The 21,087-nt window shown below is 45.1% G+C and overlaps 2 protein-coding genes and 1 long non-coding RNA gene across 4 annotated transcripts in view; 2 read left to right on the plus strand and 1 right to left on the minus strand.

The window, feature by feature from the left end:
* The window catches only part of LOC311141865 (repulsive guidance molecule B-like), a 9,596-nt gene extending 7,636 nt beyond the window's left edge, over positions 1-1,960 (plus strand). Inside the window, exon 3 of the mRNA XM_084177362.1 lies at positions 1,105-1,960. Coding sequence (XP_084033488.1) covers positions 1,105-1,863 — 759 coding nt within the window. The 3' untranslated portion in view covers positions 1,864-1,960. The remainder of the gene's footprint in view (positions 1-1,104) is intronic.
* A 4,046-nt stretch (positions 1,961-6,006) lies between these two features.
* LOC311141069 lies at positions 6,007-7,885 on the minus strand. Its single transcript, XR_014614201.1, has 4 exons — positions 7,819-7,885; positions 7,521-7,687; positions 7,338-7,388; positions 6,007-6,078 (listed from the first exon to the last, which is right to left on the minus strand). It is a non-coding gene; the product is annotated as an uncharacterized lncRNA (long non-coding RNA).
* A 2,932-nt stretch (positions 7,886-10,817) lies between these two features.
* LOC311141697 (endoplasmic reticulum aminopeptidase 2-like) lies at positions 10,818-18,372 on the plus strand. Of its 2 annotated transcripts, XM_084177114.1 has the most exons (21): positions 10,818-10,879; positions 11,372-11,464; positions 11,579-11,953; positions 12,083-12,252; positions 12,454-12,592; positions 12,681-12,815; positions 12,912-13,032; positions 13,129-13,283; positions 13,554-13,667; positions 13,799-13,930; positions 14,103-14,234; positions 14,326-14,394; positions 14,546-14,721; positions 14,832-14,911; positions 15,215-15,398; positions 15,504-15,660; positions 16,101-16,285; positions 16,460-16,621; positions 16,703-16,843; positions 17,233-17,314; positions 17,474-18,372. In XM_084177114.1, exons 3-21 carry the CDS (start codon positions 11,606-11,608, stop codon positions 17,618-17,620), a joined length of 2,829 nt encoding a protein of 942 aa, XP_084033240.1. In that variant the 5' UTR covers positions 10,818-10,879; positions 11,372-11,464; positions 11,579-11,605; the 3' UTR covers positions 17,621-18,372. The 2 variants fall into 2 exon arrangements, with proteins under 2 accessions (XP_084033240.1, XP_084033239.1); XM_084177113.1 differs by having other exon boundaries at positions 11,372-11,953.
* Positions 18,373-21,087: the final 2,715 nt, after the last annotated feature.

The following is a 21,087-nucleotide window of genomic DNA, read 5'->3' on the forward strand; positions in this document are numbered from 1 at the left end:
GTTTAGTCTTGTGACTAACACTTGTGACTAACGTGGTGTTGGAATCCTAACTTAGTTAATGGCTGCTTATAGCATGACCCCTAATACCCTGAAATGAGCGGCGCGTGAAAGGAACCACTGTCTGCGTGTCAGCAGAGGACCCAAGACCTTTCACACACATATGGCTTCAAGCAGGTTACGGTCGAGAGCGAGGGGCGCCATACCATAAATGTCAAAACACGCACACGCACACATGCACACAAAACACAGACACAGGCTGAGAATGTTTTTAGACGTCACTAAGTCAGTTCTGTGCCTCACAAAGGCGTCTCTGTGGTGGCCAAGCAGCCATGTTGCCCCCCACCCAGGTGATAGTTGTACTACTGGTGCTCTGACCCTGTGTCAGGGGTGGGGCTCGCTATTAGTTATAATTATTAGCACACACACACACCCGTGACTGCGCCTGCAGCTCCTGGCCCAATGGCTGCTTAGGCCTCATCCCTCATCGCTGACAACTGGACAAAGCAGTCATTCATGCTATCACTAATGCTAACCCTAAGACTGTGTGGCTATGGCCACAGCCTTGCAGATACAGTAGAAGGACCTGGCTAAGGCTAACACCATGCCACTGCTAGCCGTTAGCCTGGGTGTGTTTGCTTAGCTGTGTCTGAAAATCACGCCTTGTTAAAAAGTAATTGGGTCATTGCTAAAATGTTAATGGAATGAGTGTTTGTGTGTGTGTGTGTGTGTGTGTGCGTGGGTGGGTGGGTGTGTTTGTGTGCGTGGGTGTGTTTGTGTAAGGCAGAGTTGGACTGAGCCCTCTGACAAATATGATTTCAGCTTGTTTTCAGGGCACATGGGTGTGTGTGTGTGTGTAACCAATAAATAATACAGTAAAAGCCATTTATAGTTTATATTGTAGTATTGTATATTAGTTGTCAGTGTGTAGTCAGTGTTCTCTTTGCTGCAAAGAATGGGGGTTTGAACAAAACAAGTGATATCCTTGCTATGTTTGTAATATAAGATATTATAAAGTGTCTGGCAAACCTGTTTTTAACCTGCTTTACACAAAGATTAAAGTTATTGTGTGCCTGGGTACTCTATGATCATTTTGTGTGTCCATAGATAACCATCATATTCAAGCCCTTTGAAGAGTGTACAGACCAGCGTGTGTACCAGGCAGTAACAGATGACCTGCCCGCTGCCTTTGTAGACGGAACCGTGAGCAGCGGAGACCCCAACCATAACGTTAACGGAAATAACGGTGACTCTACCGGTAAGGTACGGGCGCTGTGGATCTCGGAGCGTAGCCCCGGTCACCACGTGGAGCTGCACGCCGGCTACATCGGTGTGACGGTTATCGTACGGCAGCTGGGGCGCTACCTGACTCTGGCGGTGCGCATCCCGGAAGAGATGGCCCATGCCTACGACGCTACGCAGGACCTGCAGCTCTGCCTGAACGGATGTCCCACTTCGGAACGCATCGACCGGGGAGGTCACCTGCCCCTGCCTCTCCCTCTACCACCTCCAGCCCTGGGCTTACATCTCCAGCATCCACAAGGCCAAGGCCAGGGCCAGGGTCAGCCCTCACACACAGCCCCAAACAGCGCCCCCCAGAGGTTCAGTGTGGAGGGTGCACGTGCACGCTGCAGGGAGCAGCTGGAGTTACAGGATATTTATTTCCACTCGTGTGTGTTTGACCTCCTGACCACTGGGGACGCTAACTTCACGGCAGCGGCGTTCAGTGCTCTGAAGGACATGGAGAGTCTCCACCCTCACCGCGAACGCTGGAGGATCTTCCCGCCAAGCTCCGCCTACACCTCCCAGCCTATCACATGGCTCCTACTGCTCACACACTTTGCACTTGGCTCTGCACTGGTATAGCGTGTGTTTGTGTGAGTGTGTGTGTGAGTGTGTGTGTGAGTGTGTGTGAGTGTGTGTGAGTGTGTGTGTGTGTGTGTGTGAGAGAGAGAGTGTGTGTGTGTGTGTGTGTGTGTGTGTGTGTGTGTGTGTGTGTGTGTGAGTGTGTGTGAGTGTGTGAGTGTGTGTGTGTGTGTGTGTGTGTGTGTGAGTGTGTGTGTGTGTGTGTGAGAGTGTGTGTGTGTGTGTGTGTGTGTGTGTGTGTGTGTGTGTGTGTGTGTGTGTGTGTGTGTGTGTGTGTGAGTGTGAGTGTGAGTGTGAGAGTGTGAATGTGAGTGTGTGAGTGTGAGTGTGTAAGTGAGTGTGTGTGAGTATGTGTGTTCATATAGAGCCCCTAGCTGAGCTGTAGGATAAAGTTGCCTCTTGACGCAGATCTAAGGTCAGTTTTATGTTTTCCCCTAATGGTTATGATTGAGGAGGGTAAACTAAGCTGATCCTAGATCGGTGTCTAAGAGAAACTTCTAACCAGAGCCCCTCTGGAGATTTACCTTTTTCTTCTTCTTGGTGAAAAGAGAATAGTTGACTGAACACCCTGAGGCATATTACTGCCATAAAGGAGTCCACAGCTGGAATCTGAACAGATTCCATGACACTCCTGTAGTCTTCCCATCTCTGCTGTGTGGGACCTAGCAGGCTTCCTGGAGATTATGACCTGTCTATATTTGAGGATTACACATATTAAAAGGAAGACCCAAACCAACCAACACTCCAATTTGTGTGTGTATATTGTAGAAACACACTCCCAGACTGTAAATAGTGTGTGTGACATATCCAGGAACGCTGGATGGCGTGTTTTGGTTTTTATTTTTGCGTGATTTTGTTGTGATTGTTTTTAGACAGAGGAAGTTGTTTTAAGAGAAGCACTTTATTTCGATTTTTTGCTAAATCCACACCAGTGTTCCCCCTCTCGCCCTCTCCACCCCAACCCTTAACCTCTCCCCCTCTCCACCCTTCAACCTCTTACCTTCTCCACCCCACCCCACCCCCTCAATCTCTCCCTTCTCCACCCCACCCCCTCAACATAACCTTTCTCCACCCCACCCCCTCAATCTCTCCCCCTCTCTACCCCACCCCCTCAACCTCTCCCTTCTCCACCCCAACCCTTCAACCTCTCCCCCCTAAACACCACCCCCTCAACCTCTTCCACCTAAACCCCACCCCCTCACTCTCTCCCCCTCTCCACCCCACCCCCTCAACCTCTCCCACCTAAACCCCACCCCCTCACTCTCTCCCCCTCTCCACCCCACCCCCTCAACCTACCCCCTCAACCTCTCCCACCTAAACCCCACCCCCTCAACCTCTCCCACCTAAACCCCACCCCCTCGACCTCTCCCTTCTCCACCCCACCCCCTCAACATCTCCCTTCTCCACCCCACACCCTCAATCTCTCCCCCTCTCCTCTCCACCCCACCCCCTCAACCTCTCCCTTCTCCACCCCACCCCTCCAACCTTTCCCCCTAAACCCCACCCCCTCAACCTCTCCCACCTAAACCCCACCCCCTCAACCTCTCCCACCTAAACCCCACCCCCTCACTCTCTCCCCCTCTCCACCCCCTCAACCTCTCCCACCTAAACCCCACCCCCTCACTCTCTCCCCCTCTCCACCCCACCCCCTCAACCTCTCCCCCTACATGGCCCTTCTTTAGAGTCTGAGGGGCCTTATCAATAAACCCCCCCACCCCCCCACCCACCTCTCCCCTCTCCCCACTGCCCCCCCCCCACCATCCTCCAACAGCCCAAGCTGTGGATTTCATCTGCAGTTTTCGTCACTCAGTGCAAATCTCAAATGACACCTGATTCCCCGCAGTATGCTACTTTTCACCAGAGGGAGATAGGGCATGTAGTGAACCAAAGTAGTGAACTATATGGGGAATAAGGAGCCATTTGAGACAATTAACCAGCTCATTAACACAGTGAGATGGAATCTCTGTTTTAAAGCAGAGATTCCAAAGGCAGTTGAGTTGATTTAGCCTCTGTTCTATAATAACTTAATGTGAGCTATTTTCTGTTGAATGTATTCTGTATGGTACCATAGTAGCTGTTCAGAACAGTTTCAGACCCACCATTACCGTTCAATGTTTGATTATCATTTACAGTATATCTGCAAATACTGTGTGTGTGTGTATATGCGTGTGCGCAAGTTAGCGTGTTTTACCTGGCTTATTGTCTGAGGACTGAAAAGTCAGTCACCCTCAGTAACAATTTTTATGAACATATTCACTGTTCACATGGTGTATTGACTATGACATGCTCTTACTGAGTTTTTTTACTTCCACAAATTTCAGCTGGCGGTAACAGTTCAATGCATTTACTAAACAGCTTTGACTATCAGCTTTTTGTTGTTGTGTGTTTTCTATGTTTCTATGAGTGTTCAGTTTGCTTTCTGTTGCAACCAAAGACAACCACATATGGTGATTCACCATCACCATCACCCCCCCCGAACCCAAACTGTAACTGCTCTACCCCGCAACCCCGTAACCCCCACCCTGACCCTTCCTCCCTATCCACCTCTAATGCTTAGTAAACTTAGCTACTGTAGATGGACTCTATTTTGCTACTACTGCCAGAGCTGACGGGCTGCTCAAGGAATGGGATACATGGACTAGGCTTTAGTAAACTGTAGACCAGGGGTGCACAACTCCAGTCCTGGAGGAATGTAGTAAACGCAGGCTTTAGTTCCAGCCCAGCACTAACACACCTGATTCAGCTAACCAAGATCTTGATGATTGGTTTATTAGTTGAACCAGGCAAGATATAGCTGGGGTGAAACAGAAGCCTGCACACACTGCAGCTCTACATAACTACCTGCTATAGACAGAACACTGGGACTTCCACAGGCCGAGACGAAGTCACACACTCACAGATAAAACTACAATGCAGTGTCTGATGGGATATATATGCCCTCATATAAAATTACAAAGCAGTGTCTGGTGGGAAATGTATGCTCAGTCTGCCTCTGGCATTGTGAACTCTTAACTCATGTGTGAGTGTCCGTGTGGTGAAGAGTGACTGCTCAATGTTGAAATACGTAACTTATTTATAAACGTAGTGTCTGTTAGAGGAAGGTACGCTCCATATTCTTGCTGTTTCAGATGTGATTGTACTGCCACTTAGTGGCGCTCCATTGCTATGTCAGTGTTTTACTCTTATGGAGGCACTAATGAAAACTTGGAAAAAATGTAAATTTGTGCAAGTGTTTTATTTAAAAAACAATAAAAGAAAAACAGACCCAATGTATCTTTTTCTGATGTATTTTTCTTCGATTTGCCCTTTGTTGTTGTTTACAAGAAATACTTCTACAGACCAAACAATATTATCCTAAAAAGTATTAGCATTTTATTGACATATCTTATGTTATCTCACATTGTCTCTGGTCTTAGGGCTCGATTCAATCCATATCATCGAAGTTCAGCGCTATAGCGCGATTGAAATTTAAAGGCAATGTTCAAGCAATCGTGGAGACTGCATTCATGGTAAACGCTGCATATGTTGGCTCAATTGGAAATTACCTTTACATTTCAAGCACGCTATAGTGCTGAACTTCGGCGAAACGGATTGTATCGAGCCCTTAGTGTTTCTAACTGACAAAGAATTAGGTCAGAGTGGAAGCCAGTTGTCTCTGTATGTGCATCTGTCTGAGATGATCATATACCACAGGTTTGTACACACACACACACACACACACACACACACACACACACACACACACTGTAATTGTCACCCTAACATTCACAGGGACACCTGCAATCGCCAAAGATCTCCAAGTTTCTAAGAAGCGCGCCTAAACTCATGAACACAGAGCTACTCCAGCAGACGTCCTCTGCAGACCCCAGCCAATACAGAACATCCTCTCTTCTATGGTCATCATCATGGTAGAGATGTAAAAGACATCCTCTCTCTGTGGACCATGGTCTCTCCTCTGTAAAGATAGTATAGAAGTAATCCTCTTTTCATCTCCTTCTGACCATCTGAAAAGGGGAAATACTACTATTACAGCCAGCGATTAATGTTACAGATTACGGATGTGTGGAAAAAAAGTCAGGTGTTAAGGAGTTAGGGGTCAGGGGTCTCACCACTTTATAATGGCACATGCTGTGATCAGAGCATTAAAGATGGTGGTCTTAAGAAGGAGGAGCCTCAAGGCCTGAAGAGTCACATGATCAGTCCACCAGCCAATGGCTGCATAGAAAGAGGAAGACAGAGGTAACTGGGAATTTTTGCAACTACAGGCCTTTTTGTGTCCCAGGGGTAGATAAAAAAATCTATACATATGTACATTTTTATTTTACATATATTAAGTTGACACTCAAATAAGCTTAAACTTTTCTTTTTCATTTTTCAAAAGTTTTTTTGTCATTTTGAAAAGCATTGTCCCACACCTTGACTTTTGATCTTCTGCTACGTATTTAAACAAGATAAATGAAAGCTATTTACATTTTCAATGTGCATAAGCCCTAAATAAATTATTTTCTACAGTTGTCCCACAATTTTGCATCATTACCATCACACTGAACAAAATGATAAATTCTAGTTTAAAAAAAAACATTTGACACATCAAGTCACACAAGAACTGGGAAGTGACAGTGGTGAACAACGACATGACATGGAGTGTATGATAGTATATCTCCACCTTCAAGAAAAGTCACTTTGAAAATTATTGGAATTTATCACATGACCAAAGGTTAAATCCAAAAATGTTGAAAATTGTCTTCACCAACACTATCATTATCACCACAAAATGTGTCGGTAATGACTATTTCCAGGTTATTATCATTACAAAGTAGCAACCTTTGTATAACTCTTTTACAAAATGGATATGTAAACCTCTGCTCAATACTGCTTATCAAATGATATTATACTGTCTTTATAGCAATCAACGATACTGTAGATATCTATTTCCACAAACTTGTTTTTTAACAACTAATGCAATTTAACATTACCCTGTCATTACTGCCACACAGTCATTACACCAACAATGTACACATATTTCTTGGAGTTTATATTTTATGATGTGGTCCTCTGTAGCTCAATTGGTAGAGCATGGCGCTTGTAATGCCAGGGTAGTGGGTTCGATCCCCGGGACCACCTATACGTAAAAATGTATGCACACATGACTGTAAGTCGCTTTGGATAAAAGCGTCTGCTAAATGGCATATTATTATTACATCAGCAGAAGGTGTTCTGGAAAAATGGAGTAAAATCTATGTATTGTCGAATAAAATGGTCACACCCTTTACCAGTTTATGGTTCCTGACAAAATGAGAAACATATTTCTGTTGATAAAAGTTGTTTTCAAGAAACAGATTTGTTTATTTTTAATAAGAAATGCCAAAAGTCACTCAATTACTGTTCATAAATGTTTTTTTGTTACAAATTAATGTTATAACTAAATTCACCACCTCAATGGCAGTTAAGTTCTTGAGAATTCTTACACTTACCTTCAAACACACTGTCATGATGTTCATAGCATCTCTCTCCAAGGTCTTCATCTGTAGAAAAAAAAAGTTCACTATCCCACTCTCTCAACAGAACTACAGTATAGTATACCAAGTTATTTGAAAGCATGCACACACACACATACACACACACACACAGACACACACACACACACCGAGCCCTACCTGTGAAGGTGGCATGGTGTGTCCTGATGACGCTGGCGTGGCGTCGGTGACTGACAAAACAGCTGTATGATGTCCACTCACTGGTCGCCCCGGTTACTATCGCCACGGCACTGCGCCACTGTCATGTTCCTCCCCGGTCACACTGTAGGGAGCACTGGCAGGACTCACTAGATGACCATGTCAGAGAGAACAGACATGTCAAGTCATTAGACCGTCATGTTGGAAAGGACAGAGATAACAAGATTCTCAAAGATGTTGAGCAAGTAACATCAGGTCGTGTGTGTGTAGGCCTACCTACCCTCCCCAGGTGACATCCAGTTAACCTCCAGGTGACCCTTCCTCAGGTCAGATATGATACACACCAGCAGCGTCCAGCCCACCCTCTCACCTGCCAGGTGCACTGGGGAGGGGGGGGGCAGGGAGGCCAACACATCACCATGTACTGTGGTAGGGAGGGGGGAAAGACAAGAGAGCGAAGGAGAGGAGAAAACTCAGAAGAGGAGAAAAAGGGGGAAAGAAGAGAGAGTGAGCTTTAACACAGTCTGTAATAGTCTCAGTCCTTTTGTTTTTACTCAGTATATTTACCAACTAAAAAACAACAGCCAAAAAACAACAATCATCATAACTGAAACTATTGAGAACAAAATACAGTAGGTGAAGATATATCTTTAAGTGAGTTAGTTAGTCGGTCAGTTCTTTAGCTAGCCACGGACTGTTCACTCTGTTACCATCTGGCAAGCGGTATCGAAGCATTGGGACTTGGACCAACAGGCTCTGAGACAGCTTCTACCACCAGGCCATCAGACTGCTGAACAGCTAACCCTAGCTATCACCCTGCACAGACCTGCACCTTAGAGACTATTTTCACCTTTGAGACTATTTGCACTGACTATTCACACATCCAACCCTTACCCACACGCACACACACACACGCACACGCACACGCACACACACACACATACACACACACACACACACACACACACACACACACACACACACACACACACACATACACACACACACACACTCGTTTGTTTTACTATCGTTGTGGGTACCAAAACATTTATTCCCATTCAAAATCCTATTTTCCCTAAAACCTAACCCTAACCATAACCCCAAACCCCAAACCCTAAAACTAAACATAACCCTAACCTTAATTCTAACCCTAACCCTAATTGTATCCTAGCCTCAAACTTAACCCCTAAGCCTAAACTAGCCTTTTTCCTTGTTGGGAATGTCCCTACTTCCTTGTTTTACTTGGACTTCTGGTCCCCACAAGGATAGTAAAACCAATCCACACACACCACAAGAGGCCATTTCACCTCTGCTCTTTCACAGAGTCATTCTAACTATATCATGTTTACAAAGTGTTGTGTCTATAGTTCAGAGGCCCATAGAATCCTACTGTAGTGTACAATAGGGAGTTCTCTGGTTGTGTCCTCTACTGTGTGAGTAGACCAGTAGTCTACCAGCAGTAGATCAGTAGACAACAGGTAACCACAGAGGACACCTGCAGCTCTGGGATGTTAGATATGAGGTGAGAGGCTGATCATATTAATCATACCCAAAGTACACCTGCATACACAAACACACACACACATGCACACACGCACGCACACCAGGGTTGGGCTCAATTCAGAATTTTGGAATTGACACCCATTCAACTAATGAGCTGAAATTCGAATTGACCACACCCCACAGGATGTAAAATTTGAATTTGAGTTTGAGTAACAGGAAGTAGAATTTAATTCAGTGCAATTCAAATAAATTCCACTCAGTCATAGACCATAAGAGTTTCATTGAATCTAACAGGTCACACTTCCAGATACCAAAGGATATATCACTTTTCTCTGGAAACAATATTTATATTCTCTTTTAACCTTAGTGCTTGCAATACCCAATTATATTTCGCCCAACCAATTCATTTGTTTGGCTTCTTTTTGAAGACCTCAGGGTCAACTTGAGGGTTAAAGTATTCTGGGAAATTGTGATGCGTGATTTGAAGGAGTCAGGCGCAGGAGGGTAAATCACAGTATACTGAGTTTATTCCGTAATACAGCGTTAACCAGTCCAATGTGCAAAACAGGCGCACTGGAACAAACAGGCACACAGGGAAAATACCCCGGCAATACAAAATACACTGAGCTCAACCGAGCCACTATCTCCTCACAATAAACAATCACCCACAAGGACAAGGGGGCAGAGGGAACACTTATACACATACTAATGAGGGGATATGAACCAGGTGTGTGTAATAAACAAGACAAAACAAATGGAATGATGAGATATGGAGCGGCAGTGGCTAGAAGGCCTGTGATGAAGAATGCCGAAGCCTGCCCGAACAAGGAGAGGAGGTAGCTTCGGAGGAAGTCGTGACAGAAATGTAGTATTTCCCCCATATTTAACACCATTTAAGTGATTTATTGAATATAATAACTTAGAATATTAGCATGCAGGTTTTGTTTTACTTGGTCATTCATTTTAAGAGTTTTTCCTGAAAATCAACTGTTTCAACAATATTTTATATAAATGTATATAATGACGTTTGATGTTTTATGTGTATATTTGTATAGACTACACCTAATATAGAATAGAAGATGCATTTGAATTTCACTGAATTCAATTAATTGAATGAACATTTTAATTGCAATTCTGTTTCCTGTTTACTACTTCAATTCAAATTCTATAATTTAATTGGAGTTTATGAGGAATTCGCAATTCAATTCTGAATTGAGCCCAACCCTGACACACACACACACACACGCACGCGCACACACACGTGCAAATCTCATGCTCTTCAGAAGCCTGGTGTTCTGGAATAAATTCCAGAACACCAGGCTTCTGAAGAGCCTGGTAAATTCCAAGAGCATCACTTCAAGAACCTCATGGTACTGTCAGGAGGCTAGTTGTGCACTGTGGATGAGACACATGGAAAGTATGTGTTCTTGCAGTGTGTGTATACAGGAGAGATAGTGTGTTGGATATAGTACGTTGATATCCAGTATGAAATGTGAGGTGTTGTTGTGGTGGTAGTGTGGATTAACCACCTGGTTTCCCCTCCTGACCAGCTGACAGGTTAAATACAGACACAGCTATATATATACAGTCCGAACATCAGCCTGGAAAATATGAAGAAACACTCTAATAATATGACTGCAGTCAATAATGCATGGACAATCTTAAAGTAAACCATTCTAAAGAGGGTTGGTAAAGAAAGGAAAACTTTACAAAAAGGAAGGTCACACACACAGCTGCTGTACTCGCGGGGATAGGAAAGGGGGCGGGAGCATGAAAGAGAAAATGAAAGCTGTCAGCAGAGACAGAGAGCGAGGGAAGGATGATACAGCTCAAATGAGGTAAATTAATAAAAACATGGAATTAACCTCCATCTACACCTCCACCCAACTCAGGGAATCTGGGGTGCTAGGGCAACATGATTACTGTTCTATGGTGATAGTGTTGAACTTATTAACATCTAAACAAAGTTATTTAACTGTTTAGGGGGTCAATGTGCGTTTGTGTGTGTCTATCCTAGTATCAGATTACAATTACAGCCCTGTCCTTCTCTACTGTAGCCTGCCTGGACAGCTAGGGTCATTTATAACCAGCTATCTCTTACACTCACCATGTAACACACTGGGATTGCTGCCTGGCTGTAAGCGTGTGTATCATTGCATTGAATAGATAGCAGCCTTTATCGACCAGACCGGAATTTAAATTGTTCAGCTTCTTGGCTTTATAAAAGCAGACCTAATTAATTCAACACATTACCACTTCATTACTGTGTGAGATCCTCACTGTAAGAAAAATAAATAAATAACATAGCTGTTTTTTCTATCTTCCTTCAGGTTCAAGAAAGAACTTCTGGACATTTCTACTAGCCTGTTGCTGTAAGGTTATACATTTCCGTCTAACCAGAGAGACTACGTTCCTCCTGAAGTGTAATTATCAACAGCTATCCTCCCTGATGTTTCTCTACGTTCTGAAAACAAACTGAATGCCTGCAGACTGTTTGCTGCTCTCAAGAGTGATCATTATTATCCTTATCCTTACAGTAGTCCTCCAACAACATTTCCACCATAATGGTCAGGTTCTTGGTTCTGGCCCTCCTGTCTCTGGCTGGTGTGAACCAGACCTCCGCTAGCCCGACCCAGGCCTCTGAGCCCCCTAACCCCACTGAGGAGCAGCCTCCCCTGGGTACAGGAAGCCTCTCATTCCCTTGGAGCCGCCTCCGTCTTCCGGGGTACATTGTTCCGCTCCACTACCACCTCCTGCTCCACCCTAACCTCACTATGCTCAGCTACAGCGGTACAGTCCGGATAGAGCTTCAGGTTCAGAACAATACCAACTGGGTGGTGTTGCACAGCAAGGGGCTCCGTATCACTACGGCAACCATGTTGGACCAGAACCTGGCTCACCTGTCAGACCAGGTAGGTTACTCCCTCAGAACTAAACTGTCATGCTCAGTTTCTAACGATGTCCCACTTTTCTCTTCTCTGACATGTCCGTCTAATGACTACCGCATGTGTGTATGTGTTCCTGTACCTGTGCGTCCTCAGGTGCTCCCTGTGCTCCACAATCCTACCCATGAGCAGACTGCCATCTTCTCTCCCAGAGTACTCAGCGGTGGGCAGAAGTACTTCCTGTTTCTGGAGTTTGGGGCGGAGCTAGGAGAAGGCTTCTATGGCTTCTACAGGAGCACCTACAGAACCAGCACCGGAGAGACACGGTATGGAGTGTGTGTGTGTGTGTGAATGTGTGTGTGTACCTCACTCTCTCTCTCCATGTGAGGGAGAAAGGCTGTGTTGTACATCACTCCCCAACCAAATGTTTTTTGTGAGACATCACATGATAAACTCCTTGTAATGTCTCTCTCTCTCTCTGCTCCCCGCTCTCTCTCTCTCTGCCCTCCCTCTATCTATCTCTCCAGGAACCTGGCCTCCACTCATTTTGAGCCCACCAGTGCTCGGATGGCATTTCCTTGTTTTGATGAGCCGAGCTTCAAGGCTAACTACTCTATCAGTATCAGGAGGAGCCCGGCACACACCGCCCTGTCCAACATGCCTGTAGTGAGTAAACACACAAAAGCAACATGGTGGCAGGTGGATCATAGTATGTGATTGTGTATTCCAATGTCTGTGTGTGTTTCCCCTTTAGGAGCAGACAGTGGTCCTGGATGATGGACTAATGGAGGACCGTTTTGCTGTGAGTGTAAGGATGAGCTCCTATCTGGTGGCCTTCATCGTGTGTGACTTCAGATCCGTCAGCGCAACAACTGCCTCAGGGGTCAAGGTAGGTAGGACTGGGGACAGGGGTGTGTGTGAATGTGTGTACATGTATGTACATACTGTATGTGTGATTTCAGAACATCACTGTAATATGTTTCAGGTATCTGTCTATGCTGCTCCTGAGAAATGGCAGCAGACCCATTATGCTCTGAAGGCTGCAGTCAAACTACTGGAGTTCTATGAGAAATACTTCAACATCAACTACCCACTACCTAAACAAGGTAACTCAAAGGTGCTGATGACCAGGGTTCAATAGCAGTTGGTTAAACAAGTAAGGTAATCATTATGAAGTTGCTGCCTGCCTTTGTCCCCTCCAGACCTGGTTGCTATCCCAGACTTTCAGGCGGGAGCGATGGAGAACTGGGGTCTGATCACCTTCAGAGAGACCAGCCTGCTCTACGACCCTGCCACCTCCTCAGCCTCCGATAGGCTCTGGGTTACCATGGTGATCGCCCATGAGCTCGCCCACCAGGTGAGAGCCGGACAGAAAGTTGTTCAGGGTGTTGAACAGGAAGTAGCAGGTCATGGCAGGAAGTGAACCTTGGTAGTGTGAAGAGGGATTAGACAGTGATGTCATAAACCTCTGCATTCTTCAGGAAGTTTATCCTCACTGGGAGACTAATGGATCTCCTCTCAGTGAATGGACCTGAATTAAACAACTGGAACAGATCTCTGTCCTCCTCTTCTGTTGACATCTCTCATTGTCTGTCCTCTCCTGCCTGCCTGTTTGTCTGTATGTCAGTGGTTTGGCAACCTGGTGACCATGGAGTGGTGGAATGACATCTGGCTGAACGAGGGCTTCGCCAGATACATGGAGTACATCTCAGTCGACGCCACATACCCCAAACTCAAAGTGGTACGATCCTGTTACTCATATGTTGTACACATCCCTACTCCAACTTCATAGTAGTATTCATGTTTAGTATGAATGTTTCAAATGTCCCTGAGGGATATTCCTGTTGAAAAGGTGCCCTTTTTATCGCTCAGGAGGATTATCTGGTGGACACCTGCTTTGCTGCGATTGGTCGAGACTCTCTTAACTCCTCCCGCCCCATCTCCAGTGCGGCTGAGAGCCCCACACAGATTAAAGAGATGTTCGACACAGTATCCTACAATAAGGTAGACAAAAACACACACACATGCATGCACGCAAACACGCACACACACATATTTTTCTATAACATTGCTTTTACCAACCCTGTCTTTACTTCAAGGGAGGGAGTAAGGATGAATGTCTAAAGTCTTGGATCAGAGCCACAGTGTTAATGTACTGTGGTGTTTGTTCCACTAGGGGGCATGTGTCCTGCACATGCTCAGACACTACCTGACTGACCAAGTGTTCCAGAGTGGAATCGTGCGTTACCTTCGCAGGTACAGCTACAGCAACGCTCACAACCAGGACCTGTGGGACAGCCTGGCCAATGTGCGTAGATCGATCAAATTATATATGTTTTATTGATCCCTCTGTGTAGGATGATTTAGTGTGTAAATGTAAGGTGCTGTGTTGTTCTCAGACATGTTCAGAAGAGGAGTTCACCTCTGGAGAACACTGCTACAGCAGCAGGCAGGCAGCTAAGAACGCAGTAAACACACCTCTCTTTACATAACAGTACATTACATTACAATACCAACAGTCAAGAAAATGTCAAATATGTACTCTGTAAATGTCACACCACTGATTTAACAGTGTGATGTTTACCTGTGTGTGTGTGTGTGTTTGTGTGTGTGTGTCAGTACCTGTACGCTGGGGAGCACCTGGACCTGACGACCATGATGAACACCTGGACGCTGCAGACAGGTGTGCCCTTGGTAACGGTCACTAGGCAGGGGTCTCGTCTCCTGCTGAAACAGGAGAGGTTCCTGAGAACCGCACATCCCTCTGATCCAGCATGGCCCAGCCTGCAGCAGGGGTAAACACACACACACCACACAAACACACACACATTCTCTGTGATTCTCATGTGTAGTGAGGTCCTATTCCTTCACCTCATCCCTCCCCTCTCTGATCTCTCTGTGTTAGGTTCCTGTGGCACATCCCTCTGACATACAGGACTGACACCTCAACAAGTATCCACAGACACCTAATGACCACACTCACAGGTAAGACACCTAATGACCACACTCACAGGTAAGACACATAATGACCACACTCACAGGTAAGACACCTAATGACCACACTCACAGGTAAGACACCTAATGACCACACTCACAGGTAAGACACCTAATGACCACACTCACAGGTAAGACACCTAATGACCACACTCACAGGTAAGACACCTACTGACAACATTCACAGGGAAGATAGTTGCGGTCTCACTCGTCAGTATGGAGGTTAGTGAGGAGTTGATTGATTGACTGGTTGTTTCACTAATTGATTGATTTCTGTGTCTCTCCTCTCCTCAGACAGTGTGGAGGTGGGGGAGGAAGTGGGCTGGGTGAAGGTGAATGTGGATATGGCTGGTTATTACCTGGTCCACTATGATGGTTCAGGCTGGGACGACTTGATACAACTACTGAAGGACAACCACACAGCTCTCAGCTTCATGGACAGAACACACCTCATACACAACGCCTTCCAACTTACCACGTAAGAAACCTACCTGTGTGTGATTGTGTGTGTGTGTTAAAATATGAATAGACAACACAAACAGACTTTTATTTCTGACGTCATCTCGCTATACTATTTCTATAGGGCAGGTCGGCTGTCACTCGATAAAGCCTTGGACCTTATTGGCTACCTGCGATCAGAAAGTCACACCGTGCCCTTACTCCAGGGGTTGGCCTACCTGGAAGCTTTCTACAGGATGGTGGAGAGGAGAGACATACCTGATGTCACACAAAACCTCAGGGTAGGGCACATACACATACATGTGCACACACACATCACACAAACACATAAAACATGAAATAATTCTAAAAACATTCTGGTTCAGTTGCAGAGTTTGAGTGTGTGTCTGGTCTGATGTCCTCTCCATGTGTGGTCTGATGCCCCCTCTGTGTGTGGCCTGATGTCCTCTCCGTGTGTGGTCTGATGTCCTCTCCATGTGTGGTCTGATATCCTCTCCATGTGTGGTCTGATGCCCCCTATGTGTGTGGTCTGATGCCCCCTCCGTGTGTGGTCTGATGTCCTCTCCGTGTGTGGTCTGATGTCCTCTCCATGTGTGGTCTGATGCCCCCTCTGTGTGTGGTCTGATGTCCTCTCCGTGTGTGGTCTGATGTCCTCTCCGTGTGTGGTCTGATGTCCTCTTCGTGTGTGGTCTGATGTCCTCTCTGTGTGTGTTTTCCGCAGACGTACATCCTGTGGTATTTCCGTGGTGTGATCGACCGTCAGACGTGGAGCGACAAGGGCTCTGTGTCTGAGAGGCGGCTGAGGTCGGAGCTCCTTTCCCTGGCCTGCCATCTAGGAGACCTCCCCTGTTTGAAGCAGGCCCAGCGCAGCTTCACACACTGGCTGGACTCCAACAGCACACTTAAGTATGTCTGTCTGTCTGCCTGCCTGCCTATCTGTCTGTCTGTCAGCTATTTGAGAGAGTGGTTAAATCCCTTGGAGAGTCACATACCTCCTGCAATCCATGACCAATCAAAGGTGCAAACTTTGCCTGACTGCAGAAGTAAACCATGTCCTGTGTGTGCCTCTCCCTCCACCAGCCTGCCTGCAGACGTGGCAGAGACAGTGTATTCAGTAGGGGCCCAGGAGGACACAGGCTGGGCATCTCTCCTCCAGACATACACCCACTCCCTCTCAGAGACACACAAACACAAGATCCTCTCTGCCCTGGCCAGCAGCCGAGACACTAACAAACTAACCAGGTATGTACATTCTTCTATACTCTGTCAATTCAATTCAATATTTGACAATACATTCAGTTTGTATGTGTGTTTCTACCCCAGGTTGTTGGAGCTGGGTCTAGAGGGGGAGGTGATCCGTACCCAGGACTTGGACTCCCTCATCACCATGGTAGCCAGGAACCCCAGTGGACATCATCTGGCCTGGAGCTACGTCCAGAAATACTGGAGCACCCTGGTGGACAAGTAGGTGGTAGAGAGGGAGGGGATAGAGAGAGGGAGAGGGAGAGGGAGGGGGAGGGGGAGGGGGAGGGGGAGGGGGGGGGGGGGGGAAGAGGGGGAGGGGAAGAGGGGGAGGGGAAGAGGGGGAGAGAGAGGTAGAGAGTGAGAGAGGGGGGGAGAGGTAGAGAGGGAGGGAGGGAGAGAGGTGGCGGGAGAGGAAGAGAAGGAGACTAACACTAAGGAGGAGAAATAGGTGGAGCCTATCCGTGTGGTAGAGAATGAGAGAGGGAAAGGGAGAAAGATGAACTGATAGACTGACACTGATGAAAAAGTAGGTAGTAGTAGGCCAGCAGTCCCATAGCCTGGGGGCTTTAGCCAACCTGTGGTGTTTTGCTCCTGTTTCTACCCTGCAGGTTCCAGTTGGGATCGTTCTCTATTAGAAACATCATCATTGGCACCACAGGCCAGTTCTCCTCCACAGAGGAACTCACTGAGGTGAGATTACTGATCTGTTAGTGGCAATATCATTTGTTTTCAATCACTACACACTGACCCTAGAAATGTAATGTGTCAGTAGCAAAGTTCTGTTTGAGCGAGAGAGGGTGTGTGTGTCCCATAGCCCACGGCCACGCTTACCAGGTGTGTGTTCCCCAGGTGCGTGTTTTCTTTGAGTCGATCCATGAGCAGGCATCTCAGCTGAGAGTGACTCAGGTTGCCATGGACAACATCCAGAAGAACATCCTCTGGCTGCAAAGAAACCTGGGAACTCTGAGGAGCTGGCTGGACCAACGGATAGACTGAAGAGAAAGGGGGGGGGGGCTTGCAGTTTTTGAAAGCTTGATTAGAGCTTTGAATATTATAATTTTTTTGATGGATAGTTGTGTGTATATAGTTTGGTCATGATTTTCAGTTTACATCAGGGACTTGGAATTGTTTTTGTTGAATTTGATTAAAATGTTTAATAATAAAGTGTTGTAAAAGTATTATTTGAAGAGCAGTAAGGCCAAGATCATGAGGAGTTACACAGAGTAAGAGAAAATTAAATACAAACAGAAAACCAATTTGTAGGTGTCAATAGTGAATGTAGTAGTGGTCTGAAAAGGCAAAAACATCACAGTCTCTGTATGTGAGACAGAATGAAGCATGGCCACCGTATGGCCTCACACACTTCAACCTCACAGCCAATAGAGGGAGGGGACTGCTGAGAATTCAGTATAAAACAGATATGTGTGTAAACATGTTGTACACATATCTATGTTTTTAATTTTGCTGAATTTCTGAGTGTTGGTTTAGTTTAGTCAAATAACAGACCTATCGTGCATGCACATTGCTTGAATCAGGGATGGAGGGATGGACGGAGAGGCGATGAGAACCTCAGAATCTCTCCTCTGTTGTCGTGGCAATAGCCTGGAAACCAGTGGATGGCGCTGACCTTGTACTTGTTCTGGAAAAAGCTGTTGGAGAAGTACAGTGCCTTCAGAAAGTGTTTATACCCCTTGGTGTATTCCACATTCTGTTGTGTTACAGCCTGAATTAAAAATGGATTAAATATATTTTTTTCTCACCCATCTACACACAATACCCCATAATGACAAAGTGAAAACATGTTTTTAGAAATGTTTGTACATTTATTAAAATGAAATACAGAAATATTGTTAGAATCATCTTTGGCAGCGATTACAACTGTGAGTCTTTCTGGGTACGCATAAGAACTTTGCACACCTGGATTGTACAATTTTTTTTAAAGGGGGTAGATCAGCTTTAATATTGCAGATAGATTGTGGGTTCTATCAATGTAATTGTTTGCATCATTTCCAATCCCCCATGTCTTTTTTTATATATTTTCCTTTATTATTTTCCCGTAACCCTACCTCCCCTCCCCTCCCCTAATTGGAGTAAACTAATGGACAACAATACTTAGGCTTCTACTTCCAGCTTATACATACTATATACATTTTACGGACACTGTACACGGTACATTTTACATTAGTTATCTTTGTTTTTTTGTTTTGTTTTTAGCTACCATCAACCACTCCACTCTATCTCTAAAAACCATCCAGTCTTGACTTCTACTTGCCAAATAATTTAACTGTGCTGTGATGTTTCACAAAAGTTCTGAACCTTTCTATTGTCATAGTTTCCACAGATTCTAAATGAAAGATGAACACCTTTACTAAAAGTACTATTATATTATTGATCGACTGGCCATGGCTTTTCAAGTCACCCAGCAGTGCTATTTTACCATAAAAAATGTTTTATTCTTCAAGCTCTGTCAAGTTGGTTGTTGATCATCGCTAGACAGGCATTTTCCAGTCTTGACATAGATTTTCAAGCCGATTTAAGTCAAAACTGTAACTCGGCCACTCAGGAACATTCAATGTTGTCTTGGTAAACTACTCCAGTGTATATTTGGCCATGTGTTTTAGGTTATTGTCCTGCTGAAAGATGAATTTGTCTCCCAGTATATGGTGGAAAAAAGACTGAACCCGGTTTTCCTCTAGGATTTTTCCTCTGCTTGGCTCTATTCCGTTTCTTTTAATCCTAAAAAACTCCCTAGTCCTTACCGATGACAAGCATGCCTATAACATGATGCAGCCACCACCATGCTTGAAAATATGAAGAGTGGTACTCAGTGATGTGTTGGATATGCCCCAAACATAACACTCTGTATTCAGGACATAAAGTTAATTTTTTGCCACATTTTTTGCAGTTTTACTTTTGTGCCTTATTGCAAACAGGATGCATGTTTTGGAATAATTTTATTCTGTACAAGCTTCCTTCTTTCACTCTGTCATTTAAGGTTAGTATTGTGGAGTAACTACAATGTTGTTGATCCATTGTCACAGGTGTAGAGAGGAGTGGGCAGGAGGCAGTCGCAGGTTTAGAACTACTGAATTTATTTAAGCACCATAGATCAAAGCGGGACGAAACCCAAACGCTGTTGTGCTCAAAATATATCTTCATAAACAAAAGGCCCAGGGCGAACCCAGCGCAAAATATAAAGTAATCAGGAAATAGTAGGCGAGATTCCTCTCAGGAAAACAAGTAACATAGACAATAACCAACAAAGAGTTAGTATATATACAGTGATAGTGGGGATTGGAACCAGGTGTGTGTAATGATGACGAGACAAGTCCGGGGTTGATGAGTGAAGGGCGTTTGCCAGCAGTAGGTTTGGCAGCAGCTAGAAGGCCGGCGACGCCGAACACCTGAGCTGAAAAGGAGGGGGAGCCAAAGCGAAGGCTGGTGTGACATCCATCTTCAGTTTTCTTCTATCACAGCCATTAAACTCTGTAATTGTTTTAAAGTCACCATTGGCCTTTCTCTCTGGCAACTGAGTTAGGAAGGACGCCTGTATCTTTGTAGTGACTGGGTGTATTGATACACCATCCAAAGTGTAATTAATAATTTCACCATGCTCAAAGGGGTATGTGTGGGGTACAGATGTGAGGTAGTCATTAAAAAATCTTCTTAAACAATAATATTGCACACAGAGTAAGTCCATGCAACTTATTATGTGACTTGTTAAGCACATTTTTACTCCTGAACTTATTTAGGCTTGCCATAACAAAGGGGTTGAATACTCAAGATATTTTAGCTTTTCATTTTTTATTAATTTGTAAAAAAGTCTAAAAACATAATTCCACTTTGACATTATGGGGTATTGTGTGTAGGCGAGTGACACAAAATCTCAATTTAATCCATTTTAAATTCAAGCTGTAACACAATAAAATGTGGAAAAAGTAAAGGGGTTTGAATACTTTCTGAAGGCACTGTACAGCTTTCTCACGCTGCTGAAACAAGCACTTCCTGAAATCACACACACACGCACACACACACGCAAACACACACACACACACACACAAAGACACACACACAACGATTCAGTTCCCTTGGCTCCATTGACCCATAATGATCTTCTTAGCTATTGCACATTTGCAGATGCATACCCATGTAATGTTTCTGAAGTGCTGTGACACACTGAAGTGTTGTCAAGAATCCATATCCACATTGAGTAGCTGTCTGTGGTGACTGACTGACTGTTAGCAATCTATTGATAAAGACAGGGACGTAAGTAGCCAAAGCTCAGTCACATGCTGATTGTGGGCCATGGGGACATCGTCCTACTGCATGTGACTCCTGACCTCCTGAATAGTGTGTTTGTGTGTGTGTGTGTGTGTGTGTGTGAGAGAGAGAGAGAGAGAGAGAGAGAGAGAGAGAGAGAGAGAGAGAGAGAGAGAGAGAGAGAGAGAGAGAGAGAGAGAGAG

The sequence above is a fragment of the Coregonus lavaretus genome, assembly GCF_964263955.1.
Source record: "Coregonus lavaretus genome assembly, chromosome: 14".
Classification (NCBI taxonomy): Eukaryota; Metazoa; Chordata; class Actinopteri; order Salmoniformes; family Salmonidae; genus Coregonus; species Coregonus lavaretus.

Excerpts from the sequence above, each read along its gene's own strand:
- LOC311141697 (XM_084177113.1), top strand. The coding sequence starts at position 11,606 with ATGGTCAGGTTCTTGGTTCTGGCCCTCCTGTCTCTGGCTGGTGTGAAC. Across the intron at positions 11,954-12,082 it reads TGGCTCACCTGTCAGACCAG|GTGCTCCCTGTGCTCCACAA; the intron begins GTAGGTTACTCC and ends GTGCGTCCTCAG. Across the intron at positions 15,661-16,100 it reads ATGTCACACAAAACCTCAGG|ACGTACATCCTGTGGTATTT; the intron begins GTAGGGCACATA and ends TGTTTTCCGCAG.